Source organism: Centruroides sculpturatus, unplaced genomic scaffold (genome assembly GCF_000671375.1).
Source record: "Centruroides sculpturatus isolate CEXI.00-Female unplaced genomic scaffold, Cexi_2.0 scaffold28, whole genome shotgun sequence".
NCBI classification, from domain to species: domain Eukaryota; kingdom Metazoa; phylum Arthropoda; class Arachnida; order Scorpiones; family Buthidae; genus Centruroides; species Centruroides sculpturatus.
The window spans coordinates 505386-526124 of record NW_019384448.1 but is presented as its reverse complement, the minus strand read 5'-3'; the positions used below and the strand labels follow the sequence as shown (position 1 = coordinate 526124).

Genomic DNA, 20739 nt, shown 5'->3' with positions numbered 1-20739 from the left:
CCTAGATTATATCTTTTAATTTATATGAATGTTTAACAGAATAATATACAGCCTATGTCCACCCTGAAGTTCCATTCTAAATATTGGTGAAAGAATTTTTGAAATCGGGTGAGTAGTTTCAGAGATTACCTGCTGCATACAAACTTACATACATACAAACATTACCTCTTTATAATATTAGTATAGATTACAAACATGGTTAAGACTTATAAGTCTTAGCCATGTTTGTAATTATAAAACAAGGCTTAAGTCTTAACCATAACTTACAAGTTATAAGTTACAAACTATGAGCTAGGCATTAATTCCAACTTCAGAAAAGGAAATGTTTTCANATTTATTAAGTTGTCTAATGAAGATTTAAAACATGAATCAATAATAGTGTAAGCCAAATTTGCTAGTGTTTAAAATAAATTTAAGATATATGATAAGATAACCCTGTATTATTTATACTGATTGTCACTTGACTTCAATTACAGTTGGACTCTCATATTATGAGGTCTTAAATAATGAATTTTTATTTTTAACAAATTTTTTGTGGAATTTTGAAAATGTCTTTTTTTTTATGTATGGTACATTATTCATTTAATATAATATAAGTTCTCTATTTTTTTCATAGACAATTTGTTATACAGAAATTCAAATGTATTAGTTTTTAATATCTCTAATTCAAAATTCACAACACTTTTAAACTATAGGATTCTTTTTGCATTAGATGACATAGCTTATCATAAAGTACATACAAGTTTAATGTTTAAGCATAATATGTTACCATTATTTTTGATTTGGTTTTCAGTATTATTCATAATGATTTTGCCATAATTTATGATAAAATTTCAAGATATGAATATTTCATTTGGATTTTTAAAATTTGATATATTTCTATTTTCTTGATTTTGAGGATAATAATAAAAATTAATTAATAAATTTAACAGAGCAATATCTTTGTAGGAAAGATGCCAAGAAAACTCGTGAATTATGGTGGAAGGGTTTGCCCCCAAGCGTTCGAGGAAAAGTATGGCAACATGCCATTGGTAATGATTTAAACATAACAGAGGAGCTTTATGATATTTGTGTTAGTCGTTCAAAGGAAAAAATATGGATATCAGAATCTCATTCAGATACAGGTAGAATAAAAATTACTTTAGTTCAATAAATTTATTTGCTTAAATTTTTTAATAAATTACTTTTATTTATAAATTTGTGATTTTTTTTAAATTTTGTATTGTATTAAAATATAAAATCCAAAAAACAAGTGCTCAATGGGTTACAGGTGTCAGAGTGTAATGGGGTGAGACAAAACAGCAGACTAATTTTAAAGCATCATAATTTTTTAATTCAAAAATATTATTTTAAAATATTTGTGCCAAAAATTACATAATTATACATGGATGTTTTCAAACATTTATGAATCAGTTCAGAAAAATTTCTTCAAAAGAGGACATAGTATTGATTATATGAATTTATAAAATCATGATGATAAAAATTTTAAAAGTTTTAAAATTAGGACATATTAAGAGAGCACATTAAGACATTATAAGAACGTACAAAGGTCATAGCAGATAAACTGTGTATAATATTTTGATGTGGTATGAAATATCTAAAACATGGAAAAGAAAGTCAGTTGTTACAGTCATCATTTCCTATTACAGTAGATCTCCCTACTACGGAGTACTCAGACATCACATCAGTACATTGACAATATACTTCAGTCAATTGTACTGCCTGTAAAAACTGAAGAGCATTTTGACAAATGTTTGACAACAACAATTGTCATTGAACATATGTCTGTAAGACACTTGAGATGGGCACAAGGAAATAGAAGAGGGCTTGGCTTCAGAGTGCACTGCTGAAAAAATTGCTGAAATCCAAATGCAATGCAGATGATTCATAAGAAATTTTGGAAACAATATGTTTATTTTGTATGTTGAGGAGTACTTTCCTCTCTCTGGCAAACAGATGCCAAGAAATGAAATTTAATATGCAAGCAATGAAAATCAAGCACCCTGAAGTGAAGTACAAATTTAAGAAGAAATTTGATTCAAAAGTCCTGCTATACACTGTCAATTCAATAATAGATGTTTCAAAGAAGGAATCCTTTGCAATTGATGCTGATACATACCAAAATGAGTGTCTAAAGAAATTTCTAATCCCTTTCTTAACAAGCATCATCAAAATGATTTCATCTTTTGGTCTGACAAAGCTTTGTCTTTCTACTCAAATTTAACTGTGGAGTTCCTGAAAGCCAAAAACATTCCTTTTGTACCCAAAGAACAATCCATAAAATCTACCACAATGCTGGCAATTTCTCCCAATCTCTGGATATTTGGCACAACTAGTATATAAGAAAGGTTGGCAAGTAAAAAATACCACACAACTGATCTAAAGAATCAGACCTTTATTTAAAAGTATTGATACAAAGGCAATATGAAAAAGTTGCGAGACTATCAAAACAAACTTAAGCATACCACTGATTGTGGGCCATATGATCATGTTCATTAATTCTATACTAATGTACAGTACATAACATTTTTTTTAAATGAAGTATCTATTAAATATTATATATCAAGTTTTCAATAAAATATTATGCTTTAAAAACAGCCCAGATTTTTTACTCTTACCCTGTTATATAAACAAAATGCTTTTTGAGAATTTGTTTTGACTTCATCTCTCTGAGTTGAGAATCATTTATGTATAGATTCTATTTTCTTTGGTATGTATAAAATATTGAAAAATTTCATTGTCATCAAAGATTATTATTTTACGAAAACTCAAGGTTTTATATGATATTAAATGATACAAGTGAGCTTAACTTTTGAAATGTACAATAGCTAAAGAACGTTTTACTATTGACTATTTTAATATGCATTATTTGATATTAAGATCAGGATTGACATTTCAGTGATTATAAACAGAAAAAATAATTATGATTTATTTAAAATGAGTTTATATTTTCTACTTACATAAATATTTTGTTTAGACTTGAAATATTATGACACTTCAAATTAATTATGATCATTTCTTTCCAATTTCATATTTACTTGCTACAAAATATTTTAACTATAAAGTTCATATTGTAGCAATTTGAATTATAATTCATGCCAAATATTTTTGCTGACTGAGTTTATATAGACAATGATGATGTGTTACTAATACTTAATTAAAATAATCTTTAGGTTAATGATAAAAATTACTCAAAAACTAATCTTATTATTGTTGCTGTATTGATTTATGTTATGTAATAAGATAAATATAAAAATAACAATACATTTTAAAATGTAAATTGTGTTGAAACATTACTTTTCTATTTAAATAATTTTTATCTGATAAAAATTAACATTAAAATTTTCCAATAGCAAATGCCAAAGGAAAAGAAGGTGCTGCAGAATTTATTAAACTAGATGTGTCTCGTACGTTTCCACAGTTGGGAATATTTCAAGAGGTAATTTAGATTTTAAGTTCTTATAAAAATTTTCAAGTTTGATTTCATAGTTGAAAAAAATTACGTAATGAAACAAGTTGAGATGATGATAATTCTAAAAGGAACTGAAATTATATGAAGCATTTTTGAGATCTAAAAGTAAATAAATATATACACACTTACTATTACTAAAAATTTCAGAATTTTTTTGTTTGCATAATGTTCTCTAATTATTATAAATTAGTATTTTATTTTTTTGTATCTATTCTGTATGGTATGCAGTAGTTATGGGATCATGTCCTATTCTAGGCTGAGTTTTTTTTCTTCCAGAATTTTATGAATTAAAAATGAATTAATTTGTAATTATTAAATTTATCAGATGATGATGGCATAACTGTCTATCTCTAGCCAAATTACTCTAATTATTAAAATTAGCCTTAATATAGCCTGATAATACAGTAATTCATTTGGCTTTACTAAAAGTCAATACCTTAATCAAATTCTTAATTTTAGTTTTTGTAAGTATAATAAAATCAAATATTTTTTAATTTTTAATGCATATATTGAAATTGAAAAAAGGATAACTCTTTCAGAGATCATCTCAATTAATACATTGTAGAAATTTAATAACTTTAAAGAAACAATGATTCTAGATTTAGAATGCTGTAATGTCTAACTTCAAACAGTGTTTTAAGGATGAAAACACTTCAATTTTACAAAAGAAATACCCTAAACAAAACAATATTTTAGTAGCTTAACAAGATGAAAAAACATGATTTCGTTCAAAAATCTCAAACACTTGCATTCTAAATTGAGTTGATGATGGCCAAATTCCTTTTCAGTTCTCTCTCTCATCAAAAAAAAAGTTCATTATTCATTATTTTTTGTTTTCCATACAATAAAAAAAATAATTGTTTATTTATTCAAAGCTATGGTTTAATTAAAAATATTTATTTAAATCAGTGTTTCTCAACCTCTAACGAATCGTCGCCCCCTTTACTTCAAAATTCCGATGCCGTGGGCCAGGGCTAACGCCAAATTCGTACTGCATTGAATAGACTACTGACTAGTATAATGTTATTTGTTTAATTATTGTACGATATAACGAATAAAATATTTAATTAATCTTGATATAATGTTTTACTATATCGTTCAGAAAATTGTTTTTCGCCCCCAAAATATAAATTGTTACAAATCACCCCCTCAACATGGAAAAATGCCCACATGGGGCGATATCGCCCCCGTTGAGAAACACTGATTTAAATGAATGTTTTAAAAGATTTCAATATAGTTTTTACTTTATTAATTTATTATATAGTTCTGGAAAAGTTTTATAGAAAATTTGCACATAAATAAGATTTAATCCATTGGTGTAGACATTCATGAAATATAAATGATTAGTTAAATACTACATCTTATTCATAATCAAGAAATTTCATATTCGGACTAATATTACATAAGAAAGTGACTAATTACCAGTCATTATAGATAGCATCAACATAACTTGTCTTGAATGTAACTCTAAAAAATTATAAATAGAAGTTATTAAATTATTTTAAAAATAAAGAAATGAAATTTAAAATTGAGAAAATTTTACAAAACAAAGATTAAACACTGAGATTTATAAAAACACATACAATCTAAACTTGAAATAAATTGTGAAATTTATGATGAAACCATTTACCTCCATCTTGATGTCCCTTGAGATCTAATACTTTTGATTCAAAGAATTTTTTGTAGAATGAGTATTTTTGGGTTATTTCAGTCAAATGATTAAAGTAGAACACACTATATGCAGTATATTAGTGGTTCCCAACTTATTTTAATTGTGGAACTCCTTTCACCTTGACTAAAAGTTTTGAAATGCTGATGATTTTTACTGCCTGTAAATAAAACCAAAAAAACAAAATCTTATTGAAAATTTAAAAAATGGCTTATTAATGAAAAAGTAAATAATAATAATTCAAACTGATAGTTAATGTGAAGGATTAATTTACACAAATAATTTTGTCAGTGAAAATGATTGGAACCCAATTAGCAGGAGAATCAAATGCATTGAATTTTTTTCACAATTTGCTAGCAGCAACACACTTGAGTATCTCACTCAATTCTCCTGCCATTAGACTCAATGTTATTTTTCACTAATGTGAATCATGTAGAAATCTGTATTTAAAACAGCATAAAAATTCCCGACAATAAAATTATTTTAATGTCGGAAATTTTTATGTTTTAAATAAGTTTGTAACAATTTTAAATTGAAAATTTTTAGAGAATGTTGGTAAAAAATCTGCTGATGAGGGACCAAAAGGTCCGAAACACAAAGATATCGTGTCTGTGTTCAGGTGATAAATAAAGACTGTTATTCTGAATTTGTTTACTTAATTTTCAAAACCAGTTATCTAGTATAATAAGTCCTAATAATAGATATGTCCTAGTTGACAATTTATCTTAAAATTATTTACTTATAGGTCTTTAAGACAAATGATACAAATTTAACACAGTTAGTTATTTAAAAACTTATAAGTTACGAGTAGTTATCTTTCTTTTTTTTTAAGAGGTAGTAATTAAATTTTCAAACCATGTTTTTGTTTTCAGGGAGGTCCTTATTATAGTGTTCTGCAAAGTATGCTGGGTGCTTATGTAATTTATCGTCCAGATATTGGATATGTATGTGATAGTCATTCGACTATTTATATTTATGTACAGAATATAGTTAACATGTTATAATATATTATGAAAATTATTAATAGTAGTTTAACGCTGATTTAGGTACAGGGTATGTCTTTCATTGCTGCCATGTTACTTTTGAATATGGATGCAGTTGATGCATTCATCTGTTTTGCCAATTTATTAAACCGGCCATGCCAACTGGCATTTTTCAGAGTGGAACAACACATGGTGAGTTATAAAATGAATGCATTCATTTCAGTATTATTAAAGTATATATTTATTTATTTAGTTTTAATTATTAATTTACTTAAAAGATGGTGCCTAACATCTACCTCTAGTGTCATATTACTTTATATCAAACATAAATATAAATCCAACAGGCACACCGGGTGATATAATAAAATAAAATTTGACTTACATAAGCCTGTAACCGATGTGAAACAGCAAAAATTCTAACTCACAAATGTTTTCTGAACACCTTCCGTGTTCTTCATCAGGTATTCAAACTGGATTTTTTTCCATATTCTGGAACACTGTTATAAAATTTAAAATAAATTTAAAATAAAACGATCGATGATAGTTCGAATGCGTGATGTCCATTGCGCACGCGTTGTACACATCGTGTTCGCCGTTGTTCGGCTTCNGTTGTGGGGTCTTTCCCCCCTTTTTCTCGGTGCGGACTTACTTTTTTCCGCTTGGGAAGCGCAAGTGTGCGCGAGTTTTCTACGGCGCTTTTCTTTCGTTGGTGAGTTGGTTTTTCTTCTATTTTTAAGTTACTAAGGTGAATGGTGAGGAAACTTCATCCTAACAAAACATAAGCCCCAAACAAAAATAGAATAATAAGCAAAATAAAAGTAAAATAAAAATAAAGCTCAGACTTGGTTCCTTACAAGATAGTCACATAAACATGTTCTCTGCTCTTTTGGTAGAAACTAGTGATGTAACGAATATTCGGTTACTATTCGGTATTCGGCCGAATACCGAATATTTAATCACTATTCGGCCGGATACCAACTACCTAAAAACAGAAGTAAGAAATAACAAAAACTCATTAAATTAATCATTTTGGTATTTAATGTTATCGGGTTAGTGTTGTTTGTTTATATTTATTTATAACTTATAACATGCACAAAATAAAAAAAAATAATATTAGACACACTTTTTCACAATTTATAATTACAAAGATCAGCACATGCACATACCTATTTGTTCGAGAATCGTCGCACACATCTGAGGGTCTGATCCTGCCTATCCTTTTTTTTTTTTTAAGCGCTCGTCTTTGCTCTTCGCTTTCTCTTTTCTCTATCGCTCTAGTCCACGTATGCCTATGCATACATCATAATACGCGCTCATGATACTTTCGATTTGTCACTTTTCCGTCGTGGATTTCCCATTTTATAATTACGTGATTCAAAGCCTGGTAATAACAAAGAAAAGAGACAGATAGGACATCGGTATAAGTCACAACTATGATTTCACAGATTTGAGACAGCTTGGTAGCCCGAACAGCCCTAGGCTTTCACTTGTGCATGCTAATTGACTTTCATTACAAGCATTTAGCTTTCCGTTCAGAAGCCTATCACAACAATTGTTTGGCATTGACAACAGCGAATTTCGCGCGAATAAGATGCCTCGAATTATTCGATTATGTTATCAACTCAATTTCATATTTATTTTCACATTTTCACTTCGCAATTCTTCTCTGTTCTTTTTCCGTTATTTATGCGTGTAGGTCATTTCATTGTTATCCACATTTAATATCATTTATCACATACAGTACTGCCATGACGCTCTTGTCTGTCCGCTACAACTGTCAAGAATTAACGCGATTGACGAAGCGTAGTGACAGCAGGCCAATAGAGAGCAGGGTCCTTGCCATAATGCGTTTTTCGCGCCAATTTTCGTACGTGCGTTAATCAAGCTGAATAGTTTGGCCAAATATTCGGCTATTCGGCCACGCTCCTGGCCGAATATTCGGTATTCGGCCTGAGGCCGAATATACTATTCGTTGCAACACTAATAGAAACTATATAGCAGTAAGATGATTGAACTGTGCGTCCAGGAAGATGGACACGTCCATTACAAATATGGATGTCCAGAGTGACAAGTACTTGAATGGATTGTGGAATTAGGAGAGCAGCCATTACAGCATCAATGGCATTTCTCTTTTCTATCCAAAGGAACATAACTTCCTCTATGCTACATGTAATATCAAGAAATACCATTCAGCAATGCCTGGAAGAAGCAAGATTTCATTTCTACCATCCCCTAAGACATTTTCAACTGACCACCTGACATAGGCAGTACCATCTGGAATGATGTCAATCTGGGAATCTTGGAGTCATATAGCATTCAGTGATGAATCATTCTTCTTTCTGGACACATGATCCATTGTATCTATATGTAGAGGAGATATGATTGCTGCTCTGACTACTATTATAGTAAAAGGTTACAGTCATCATTTCCTATTACAGTAGATCTCCCTACTACAGAGTACTCTGACATCACATCAGTACATTGACAATATACTTCAGTCAATTGTACTGTCTGTGATGTCATGCCTTCTGGGGTTATTTATCAGCATGATAATGCAAGACAAGGAAATCTGATCAATGTTTCTGTTGGATTTATACTCTTTCATCACCAGCCAGATTTCCACACATCTTGCTAATTAATCATGGGAAGGAGATACTATGAATGCAGTTTCAGAACATCTGGCAGCATCACAAGACATTAGATTGTTGTTTTATTCCACTCCAAGCTATATATTGGACTTTATTGCTAAAAGAGGATATTTTATTATATACTAACATGTGACTATTATGTTGCATTTTGTGCTCTAATGTCGACNCTAATTCATTTCTTTAAAAAAAATTAAACTAAATAAATACTAATTTACTAATATTTTATAAATATTAATGGTGTGTGTAATCGAAATTTGAAGTCAACAGCTTTAAATAATATAAGATTTTATGTCTTCTAATATAAGCTAATGTAAGATATCCAGTAAGTACTATAGGAAGATGTCTTAAAAAGAAAGTAAAAACAGCTGTATTGTGTAGGAAGACTAAAAATTTTTCCATTATTATATGTATTTTCAATTAGTTTGTTAAAGAATATAACACACTTTTTGCCTTGAAAGTTAACACAACTTCTAAGAAATCTAATGTTCCTCCAACAATTCAGTTATTTTCAAGCAATTTAAATTATAAAGTTAAATGATTGACAGATTATATTAGGGTATATTAATGCTACTATTAATAATTATGTAATCTGACTTGGATATAGGCCTTAGGTACAATCTCTTAATAAAATATTAATTTAATCGTAATTATTAAATTTATCAAGAGATGGCACCTAATGTCTTTGTCTACTCCAAATTACTTAACATTTAATTACTAATAGTAGCATTAATATAGCCAATACAATCTGACAATCATTTGGCTTTAACACTAATAATTGAGTTTTTAGGTGTTTATATTTAAAGTTTAAATTTTCATAATTTAATTATTAAATAACAATATGTCTAAAAGTTGTAGCTTTTTAGTCTTAAATAATTTATAGATACCAATTAAAATAAATAACTGACAATTTTTATTTATAGAATGAAAGCCTTATAGACATTATAAAAAAACTTTTGTAAATGATACATCATCATATAATTGTTTGGTGATTATTGAAACTAATCTGAGTTAGTGTTTAAATCAATATCTGTGTATATTATTAAGTAAAAATGTTTAGTTATATTTTTATTTACAATATATTATTGACTTCTTCAATAGTAATTTTATGCAATATAAAATTTAATAAAAATAATTTTAGATATTTAGCTAAAAGAAAAGTTATAACAATTGTAAAAAGTGACTTAAGTTTTGATTATGCTTTATTTATTATTTTGTATTTTTGTATCATCATATTAGATGACAGCATACTATTCTATGTATGAAGAATTTTTCAAGGAAAATTTAGGAGCTCTTTTCAATCATTTTGATAAGCAGGGATTAAGTTCTGACTTGTATCTTGTAGATTGGTAAGTTTTTAGTTTAATAAGCTTTCATTATTGAGAATTAATAATATAGAATTAAAAATTAATTTTTTAATTTGCAATGAATATACATGAATGTCTATTTTAGGATTTATACGCTCTTCAGTCGATCTTTGCCACTTGATGTAGCTTGTAGAGTATGGGATGTGTTTCTCAGAGATGGAGAAGAATTTCTTTTCAGAACAGCATTAGGTAAAAATATCTCATTAATATTAATTCTAAAAAATATGATGATAAATATCAAACATATATGCTGCTATCTACAGATTTGAATAAAAAAATAATTTTTCCATTACCTAATTCTTACTTTCACTCTGTTATACATAACAGAGTGAGGAAAGTATGGCAGTTGGTCAAAATTGACCACTCCAAGATTTTTACATTTTTTGACTCGGGGACTGTGAAATATCAAGAAATGCAAATAAAATTTGAAAGTTTCTGTATGTATAGGTGTTAGTGTGTCTGGGGGACATGATTTTTTTCACCCAATTTGAAACTTAATAACTCCCATGCTTTTGTTGAAAAGTTCTGAAATTTTCCAGGTAGGTTTGTGTATTGGGGATTGATGCTATCAACCACCTTTACTCAAGAGTGAGTGCTGCACTTATCTTTTGTTTTAAAACGCTCATAACTAGGACTTTTTGGAAGTTTTATGACCAATGTGTCATCTACCTTCCATTCTGAGTATCCCCTTCAACAAAATACTGGAATCAGAAATAATTGTTATGCTAACACTTTCAGTGCTACCTTTGTTTCAGTCATATTGGATGAGTTAGTATGGCACTCTCCTACGACTAATTGTGTGTCTTTTGCATTTGAAGTGGTATGATTCTAATTGCAAAGTGATATTGTATATATAGGTATACCTCGCCTTACGTCGGTAATTGGTTCCAGGAGAACGACTTAAGTCGAAAAACGACGTAAGTCGAATTTACTTGTCTCCAAATCTACTTGCCACTAGGCTAAACCATAAATTACCAATTCCCATTCTGTATTTTATTTATTAATGCATTTTTAATAATATATGGTTAATAAGGATCTATTTTAAGCTTACAAACAAATAAATTTTAAATCAAGGTTGCTTGTTGTTCTCTATTATATGTGTTTGGTTAGCACAATGTTGCTGTTGAGAACGTATCATACAGGAACACTTTAAGAGGAAAAAGGTTGCTTTATTGGCTTGGATTGATATGCATTTCGGGCTTAATGCCCCTCTTCAGTCCTATTATTATTACATAATTATCAAATTGGTTACAGGTATCAAAATTTACAGAATTCATTTAAAAAATTAGTATACGCGTACAGTGATTTATATGATAAAATACAATTACCTGAGATAGTGACCATTAAGCTGGTATTACACATAAGATATATATACACATATTTAAACACGGGAGGAGGAATGAGCAAATAGTGCTATCAGATCAATATACATGCACCTGAGGATAGTATAATGTGTGTTAAAATAAAAAGTGGTATGCACAAAACTAAAAAAGTATATATTAAAAAGGTGTAAATTATGAAAAATTAACGAAATACCTGTAGGATGTGACATAATACAGAAGAGATGTGTAGAGAACAGGTCTGATGGGAGATGTTACAAAGAAGTGAGGGATCCTTGTAACATATACAGAGGTTGGTGGGAATTGCACAGTGGGGGTTAAGGTGGGAGGATGGTAGGACAACTTAATGGGCTTTGCATCTTAGGAAAGGCTGCCAGATGTCATTTATGACAGTACCAGTATTTAAGTTCATTCTGTGTGTTTCTTTAGTTTTAATAATTTCGATATGTTCGTAGAATTTCCTTTTAAAAATGTTTTTTTCCCTTTTAAGTATTTTGATGCTGTCGGGTGAGATCTCGCAGCCAGTTTGGTTGCAATGAGTAGCAACTGCAGAGTTGATGTAATTATATTTTATGGCTCTAATATGTTCATTTATCCGGGTTTTTAGTACTCTACTGGTTTCACCTATGTAATAGAATTTAGGATGACAAGTACAGGCAAAGCTGTAGACTAGATTGTTATTAAGTAAAATGTCTGTGTTACTATTACTTTGTTCATTGATTTTTAAGGAATTTTTGATTTTATTGTTTAGTGTGGGAGCTAAAATAATGTTATATGGTGTTAAGATCTTTTGGATGTTTTCAAAAATAGTAGGGATATAAACTAACTTTTTGTAAGTTACCTGTGTTTTTGGTTTGGGTTGACGAGAAGGGGGGTTGTGTAGCCATTGGTAGATGATTCTGTTGGGGTAGTTATTTAATTGAAAAATGCGGTAAATTTGGTCAATTTCGGTGTTTTGGTTAGTAATATTACTAGTACGAGTTTTGATTTTGTTGATATACATCATGAATATGTTCTTTTTAATGTACATGGGTGTGCTGGAGTGGAAATTTATTACTTTATTGACGTTACATGGTTTTATATATTTTTTAAAAGTAATGTGCTTGTTATGTCTGTGTATGGTGATGTCTAAAAAATTGAGATTGTTGTTGTTTTCATTTTCAAATTCGAAAAGGATGTTTTTTTGGATATTGTTGGCCTGATGAAGTATGATATGAGGGTTGGTTAATTGTTTGTTATAAATAACAAAGCAGTCGTCGACATAACGGTTGTAGAATATTACACCTTGTAGTTTATGGATGATATTGTCTATGTTGATCATGCAAAGTTCAGCAAGTTTGGGGCCGATGCAAGTTCTTCAAGCAATACTGTTCCTGTATGATACGTTCTCAACAGCAACATTGTGCTAACCAAACACAAATAAATTTTAGTTTTTAATATAGTACAGAAAAAAGTAATTTAAATTTACGAATGCATGTACTGTAAATACAGTATATACTTGTAAATGTATATACAGTCGACCCCCCTATAACACTGTTGATTATTCCGTTTTATATGAATTCCATGTTGTACGAGTCACTTAGATTTTACAAATATGTGTGCCGGGCTGTAAACGGCTCATGTATTTGTAAAATCTAAATGAGTATTATAATATGATTTTATGTGCTTTAAACATTTTTCTAGTGATATTACGACTTCAATATTTGTGTCGGACAGACGTAAAGTCGAATAAAATGACTTAAACTTGATTTTTATTTTTCCGTATACTTTTTTGACAAACGACGTATAATCGGGAACGACGTAACTCGAAACGACGTAAGTCGAGGTATACCTGTACATGCTATCATAAAATATGATGAAATGCTTCAGAAATGGCTTGATGAAGAGTCCGAGGAAGAAAATGTAGGCTCCTGCCTTGCAGACAATGAGAGTGATGATCTTTGAATGAAAATTCTGGAAGTGTTGAGAAAGAAACCAGATCCTCCACAGGCAACATCAGTATCAAGAGAAAAGTGTGCATATTGCCCAAAAAAGAATACAAACACAGTACCCAAGAGTGTAACATGTAGCCTACTGCATTGATCTGCAGATACCACATAATAAAAATATGCAAACTATGCCATTTTAAAAATCCAGACAAAACAAATTCAGAACTGGAATAGAAATTATGATTAAATTTAACAATATCCATATGTTTTGTATCAACTGGATAGGTTACAACAAAAAACACGCCTTTAAAAATCCAGCATTGAAATTTACTAAATAATAATGTTTTTGATCAGTTTGTTATTTATTTTGAATTCTTGTTATTGTGAGCCCGAGGGTTTACAGGGCATAAATTTTTGAGTTTAACATATTTTTACATTAGAGGATGAAAAAAATTTATCACACGTTATAACGGAAATAGATTGGCTGGCGAATCTTACACATCGTCCGTTTGTTAATTAGTCAACGTGCGCGTGATAATTAGTCAGCATAACGAGTGAACGATCTGTTGGCTCAGTGCCAACGACGATCGTATAAAAACGATCGTCACGGGAAGTTCCGGGCGATCGTCCCCTCAGTGCGACCGTCCCTCCGCGAGATCATCAGGAAGGTCTGAGTACAGTGTCTCCCGATCCTGTCTGAGGAGAAGCCAGCTTCCATAGTTCAGGATGATCGTCGCGTACCGTCCTCCAACATAAGGTATAATTGACCGCCAATGTAACTCTCTCACTCTAGAGCCTTTATAAACTCTCTCTCGCGGCATAGTGAATAGTTAGATCGCTATCATAGATAGATTTGTGTTATCCACATTTACGTCTTAAGTCTGTAACGTTTTTACATATACTCCTGTAAATTAACTTTAGTTATAGAATAAACCTTTATTTTTGTTATTTGTTAAACCTGTCTTCTGTCTATCCGAGGAAACCTGTCGACTTACCGACGCACTCCCCACTCGATTTGCCCTCCTAGCCATCAGAACGATCTGAGATCGGGCCTTACCAGCCTGTGCAGATTAAGTGGTCAGTACCAGATTAACCCCTGACTTACTGCTTATCTCACATTATTATTTTTTTAATTTTGTATTTTCACGTTCTATTTTATCATAACTGAAGATGATCAGTTAAAACTGATCAAAAACGTTATTATTTAGTAAATTTCATTGCTGGATTTTTAAAGGTGTTTTTTGTTGTTTTAAATTTAACAATAATTTCAGATATCATATTTCTGTTTTTATTGATCTGATTGATCTGACCAGATATCAATTTTCTGTTTCTGGATCAAAATTACTTTTAATGTATTCTAACTGAAGTAAAGTAAGAAACATTAAAAAATTGTATTATTTGTAACAAAAGTTCCTCATCTAAGTAAAATTTCTCAACACAAAACATTAAGAATACAAAAATAAGTAGGGTGAGTGTGGTGCTCACTCTTGAGTAATGGCATTACAACTGCGAGTAGTGCTGAGTTAAATTTTGGTGGTTAAAGGTTGATGGGTGGGGAGTTAAGAGGGGAGTTGTGTCATATCTTGAGTAGGGTCAGACTTAAAGATGATTTTACTTGTTATTAGCATTTACAGTTTTTATAAAACCCATCCCTATTCTCAAAATTAAGCTTTTTGCCATTTTATAATAATTTTATTAATTAAAAAACTTTTTATATAATTATAGTAACAAGTGGTGCCACATGCAGTTTTAAAAGTTGTGCCAGGAAAGTTAAGCAACTCATTCCTGAATTTTTTTTTTATATGCAAAATTTTATAAAGTTTAATTCATTTTTGAATTTTGATTTTCTTTTTACATATAACATTTTAATTAACCATATGAAACTTTTCAGAATGAATACATTTTTGGATGGTTACTTATTGATACATATTATATATACGTAGGCATAAGTGTGTGTATGTGTAGAAAATTACATCATACATTCACACAATTAACTACTTATGAGTCATCACAAATGTATTAGTATTGCCATTATTTTAGGAACTGAAATCACAGAAAATTGTAGTGGAAGTTACATAATTTATTTAGCACTCCATAAACATTGCTGTATCATCTCTTCATACATAATATATATTCAGTTTACTATTCAAACATGCTATTACCTAGTGATGAAAACATTAGCATCAAAAGTACTGTAACTCTACTGGACATCTACTTCAGAGTAAGAACTAATTAAGTGATCAGAAACTTTAGGTATGTTTCTGTAGTTTGCTTTTATTCTCAATGTTTCTCACTTCCTCAAAGGTAAACGGGAAATTTTTAAATAAGTTGAAGTTAACAAATGCACTGGATACTGTACTCTGGAATTTCCCAATCAACATTACTGACATTAGCATCTAAATACACATCTCAATAGTGGATGTGAATTTTTTAAAAACTTGTCACAATTTTACTTCAACTTAACCAAAAAGTTCAAATTAAAGAGGAATTTTTTACATTACTTTTGGAGGAAGTTCAGTGATCCGGAGAAAAGTATTTCACAATATACTTTTGCTGTAATTGTTGTGCTCAGTTTCACGAAAACTACCAAAAGCACATTTTTTTGGACCCAGAGCACATTTGCCATAAACTTTCAGGCAGATTGACTTTGCTCAAACTTTTTGCTATTTGTGAATTTGAATGATGCTATTACATACATTGGTATAAAAAAAAATTCACATTACATTACCAGTCACAATGTGGGGAAAAAATTTATCTTCCTCTTTTTGATAGCAATCCAAAAATACGTGAGCCAATGTCATTCTGTGGTTTTTGTGAGCATCCATTAATATTTTCAGTAATCACCTTGCACACAGTTTGCAATGGCCTAAAGTTTCAATTCAGAACAATGTTGTCCAAGAAATGTCTGGAAAGTCCCTGGCAAGAGCACTAATTGGGAAGTGTCAATTTACTTGCACTTTTAATTCATGTGCTTAGCAACAATCAACATTCTTGCTAAGCACATGTCTGGGCACTAGGCCTACCACTCTGCTCTTAATTGTGAATATTTGTATGGCCTTTCTTAAATTCATGGCACTATTTTCATACTTTTACTTTGCTCATTACTGTAAGCCTGGAAATTTCACAGTTCACAGGAATCTCAGAAACATGATGGCATACTTCCAGAATGCAGAATTGTGATCCCCGTTATCATTATGCAATAACACAAAAATAACCAACTTCAGACTGGTGAAAGTATGACTGCTAGAAGCCCAGAGTACCAGTTGATGCTATTGCACAAACATGATTTGAATGTTGTAATCATTCGGTGCTTTTCCCTTTTTTTAGAATAGGCCTTGTATAAACAAAACTGTTTTACTATCTTCCTTATTTATTGTATTGAATATAACGTGTTACTTATGGATATGATACTCATTGTGTATTGAAATGAAGCATTTTTGGTATTGCTCAATAATTTTGCAATTGGACTTTGTATCATGTACGTGATAAAAAAAATTTAGAATTCATTTGATTTAAAATTTCATTCAAACCCAAATATGTGACTGTTTAAATTTAGTAGTCTGTTATTGATGATGATGATTATTATATATGAAATGGTCTAAATTGATATAAATTTCTTTTTTGAAAAAGAAGAAAAATAATTATTTCATTTAACATTTTGTGTGCGAAATAAAATTAAATATTTATTTTGTTAAATAAAATCTCATTAGACATCATCCACGCATTAGAACTTTGATTATTTGAATTGATTCATTCTGCAGGTGATTTGGATAAGTGGATTAATATGTAAAGAATAAAATTACAAGGGTAATGGCACAGTGTTGTAAACTTACTGTATTCATTTATTCATTGTTTTGCAAGTAGCATCCTACTGGTCATTTGGATCTGCCAAAGCAAACAAGTGTCACTGATTATGCACTCTTGTGACATAAGAGAATGACATCAGTGGAGGAGAGAGAGAGAGGAGGAAAAAAGATGATTCAGATAATTGGACATTTGGTTAATCAGAGTTTTACTGTAGTAATTAATAAAATGTGATTTAAGATGTTTACATATACTGTAGCTTTCTATGCCAAGAGTGATTCCATCAAAATTGGATTATTTTTAAATTTTAATAGAGACTTTAAATAAAATAAAATTTAAGTGCATTAATTTTGTGTGATTTACGAATTAATATTCTTAGATATACTTTCCATTAGAACTTTAAAAATTATCCATCCACTTGTAACTGTTGGATTGTTCAACAGTTTGAGTAAACAAATGTTACAGTTCTTTCTAGTAAATTTGGATGAAAATTTTCTACATTTTATGTAATGATTGAATGAATGATGATACAGAAATGTATTATATTTTTAAATTTATTGTTCATAATAATACGAGTACTATATTTGTAGACTTAGATGAATAAATGATTATAGAATGGTAAATAAGTTAAACTAATATTTAGCTAGATTATAAACATACTCATTTTGTAAATATACAATTGTTTAATTATAAAATTAATCTCTCTCTATCATGCATATTCTAACATAGATTACATTCTGTATTTTCACATTAACAGTTCTTGCTTAATATGCAGTATTAAAATACTTACTTTCTAACATCTTAATGTATATAAATTAAGTTTAGTTTTACCATTTGTTAGTATCATTTTAATGTAATAATTTTTCAATAAAAAGTAATTAATATTGATCAGTTATTCTAATGGTAGATATATTANAACATATGTATAGAAATATATTATTTAATATTAAATGATTTGAATCAAGTATCTATACAGATAAAAATAAAATGAAATTCTGATTGTTGTTACTTTTTTATAATTATTTCATAAAATCAACTTGATATCACTATAAAAGTCCTCATTTATTATTAAATCTTGCATAGATTCATACAGTTAAGTACTTACAGATATTCACGAGGTGCATTTTTTCTATTACGTCTCCATAAATATTTTTTCAATTAAAAATTAATGTTTTATATTATAGTAATGCATTAGTATTTAAAATTTTTAAAGTCTATTTCATCATTTAAAAACTTTAAATCATGCATTAAAGAATCTAAGAAGAATTTTAAATATATTAACTCTTAAAAGCTATAATTGTAAAAAAATTACTATTTTTTGGAACTTTTACTTCATCCAAATTTGAAAAATGTATTCGTTATAATATTCTATAATATATTTTCCCGGCTTTGTTGCCATTGTAGTCTGTCGTTATATTTATTGTTGACATTTCCATTATCAAGACTTCATATTTTTGCTATTCGTAGTTATGTTTAGTTAGCGAACATTGTCAATGGATTCATTATTAACACGTATTCAGTAGATATTTGAAGAAGCTAATGCTGATTGACGGAGGATTAATGAAAGACGACAGCAAATTTTTATATTGTCTTTGAAGCAGATTTAGTGCCAATGTATAGTACATACCTCAGAGAATTAAAACTTTTTAATTGCTGGGTTAATTAAAATATCACAGTTAATAATTCATTGGGAAATAAATATCAATATAAGTTTTAAAAAGCATACAAAAAGCCTGTCCTGTCTTATTCAAAATAATGCATAATTAAAATTTAATTAATTTATTTAAGTTCAATAATAAAATTCTTAAGAAACAATTTTTCAAATGTAAAATTTCGTTCTAATTAAATCCTGTTTTGTAAATTTCTTTTTTCCCACTTTATATAATTAAATTTTGAATTTTAATTTTTCAGTAAATATTTTTTTATGTAGAAGATAATTCTGTTTGGTTTGTTTTGTTTTTTACAATAGGTAGCTGTGTATAAGTAGAATATATTTTCAAACCCATGAATATTTTCAATATTATTACTAGTAAGTATGCTTTTCTTTACAGCTTTTCCTAACACTAGAATTACTATTTTTTTTTATAATAATATGACCGACATCAGTCTCAATTAAGGTAATTTTCTGATCATATTACGAGTGCAAACATCTTTTAAATTTTATCAAGAATATTATATTTCCTCTGTTATTAACACAAGATGCTACTTTAATTCACGTTAAGTCACGGTGGAATTTAAGAATATTTTAACAATAGACTAATATTCATATGAAATTCCATCAAATAACCAATGTCCTCTTGTCAATTTTGAACTTTTTCTTTAAAAGGCATTTTTTTTTATCATCATGCAAAGGAAGTCCCATCTCGAATTATGCGGTCAAGCTATTGTCATTTATTCAATACAAGTAGAAGTAATGGAGGTTGGGTTAGCTTTTTACAAATTGAAGTAGATGGAAAGAAGAAAGGAAACAAAATTTCATAGACTTTTTGACCTCTTCCAATAGTTGAGATAATGTTATAACTAGGTTCTTTCTATTATTGCTTGTAGTTCTTAATAGTGCAGAAGTAAGCTGCTTTTTCTAAAAGCTTTAAGAAATTATTTGTAAAGAAGTTGAAATTTGCAAAAGTAATTTATGCAGAATTTTTCCAGTTTTGAGTATTTATAAAAACATTGCAGAAAATTATTAAATGGATAGCAAAAAATTGTATTTTCTACTTATTCATTGAACTTTAAGCTTTTATAAATTAAAATATGACAGTTTATGCTTCCTGTTTTATGAACTTTAAATGCAAAAGTTTAATCTTCAACTTTTTTAATATAATTTATTATAATAAATAAATTGAGTATATAACTGGCAATTTTTACTGTTAAAACTGGCTCATGTTGAATTTTTATAATAGTAATTTGAGTCATTATGTAAAGAAGAAGAAGAAAAATACATTTCTTCTCTCATTCAAGTAATAATATAAATTTAAATATGCATATTTTCTCCTTCCATTTGAAATATATATTTTGCATTTTTTTTTTAAATTGTAAATTTTATATTATTTCAATTTTGATGAAAATCGTAGAAATTCCAATATTCTACATTCAGATAAATTATGGAAAAGGGTGAGGCTTGCAGTAACAGCTTACCTAGCACCTTTAAAAATTTTACTTTTCACAGTACTGAAGCAATTTAATATCCTCGAATTATATAAATTATGTAATATTTTCAAGAAATTTATTATTTTTAAAATAAATTGAAGCAGAAATTTAAAAATTAAATAATCAACTCATAAACTACTATAAAATGACTAGATAAAGCTAATGCTGTAATGAAGATAGCCCACGGTTTATTCGTTATAAAATTAAATTAAAACTAGGAATAAACATAAAAATTCATATGAAACTTATCTATATTTTATCTCGTTTCGTTTAGACTGATAATTTAAGCGAAGCCACATTAATATTAAAGTGGAATAAGCTGGTTTTAACTGGAAATAACTCGTGAAATTTTAACTTTCGATTAAAGATTTTTTTATGAAATTA

The 20739-nt window shown here is 29.0% G+C and overlaps 1 protein-coding gene across 1 annotated transcript in view; it reads left to right on the top strand.

Annotated features, from left to right (window-relative positions):
• LOC111620480 (TBC1 domain family member 12-like) overlaps window positions 1-20739 on the top strand; it is a 111138-nt gene that overhangs the window by 52239 nt on the left and 38160 nt on the right. Inside the window, exons 6-12 of the mRNA XM_023362399.1 lie at window positions 933-1124; window positions 3354-3439; window positions 6014-6085; window positions 6188-6316; window positions 10009-10118; window positions 10222-10325; window positions 15130-15168. Coding sequence (XP_023218167.1) covers window positions 933-1124; window positions 3354-3439; window positions 6014-6085; window positions 6188-6316; window positions 10009-10118; window positions 10222-10325; window positions 15130-15168 — 732 coding nt within the window. The remainder of the gene's footprint in view (window positions 1-932; window positions 1125-3353; window positions 3440-6013; window positions 6086-6187; window positions 6317-10008; window positions 10119-10221; window positions 10326-15129; window positions 15169-20739) is intronic.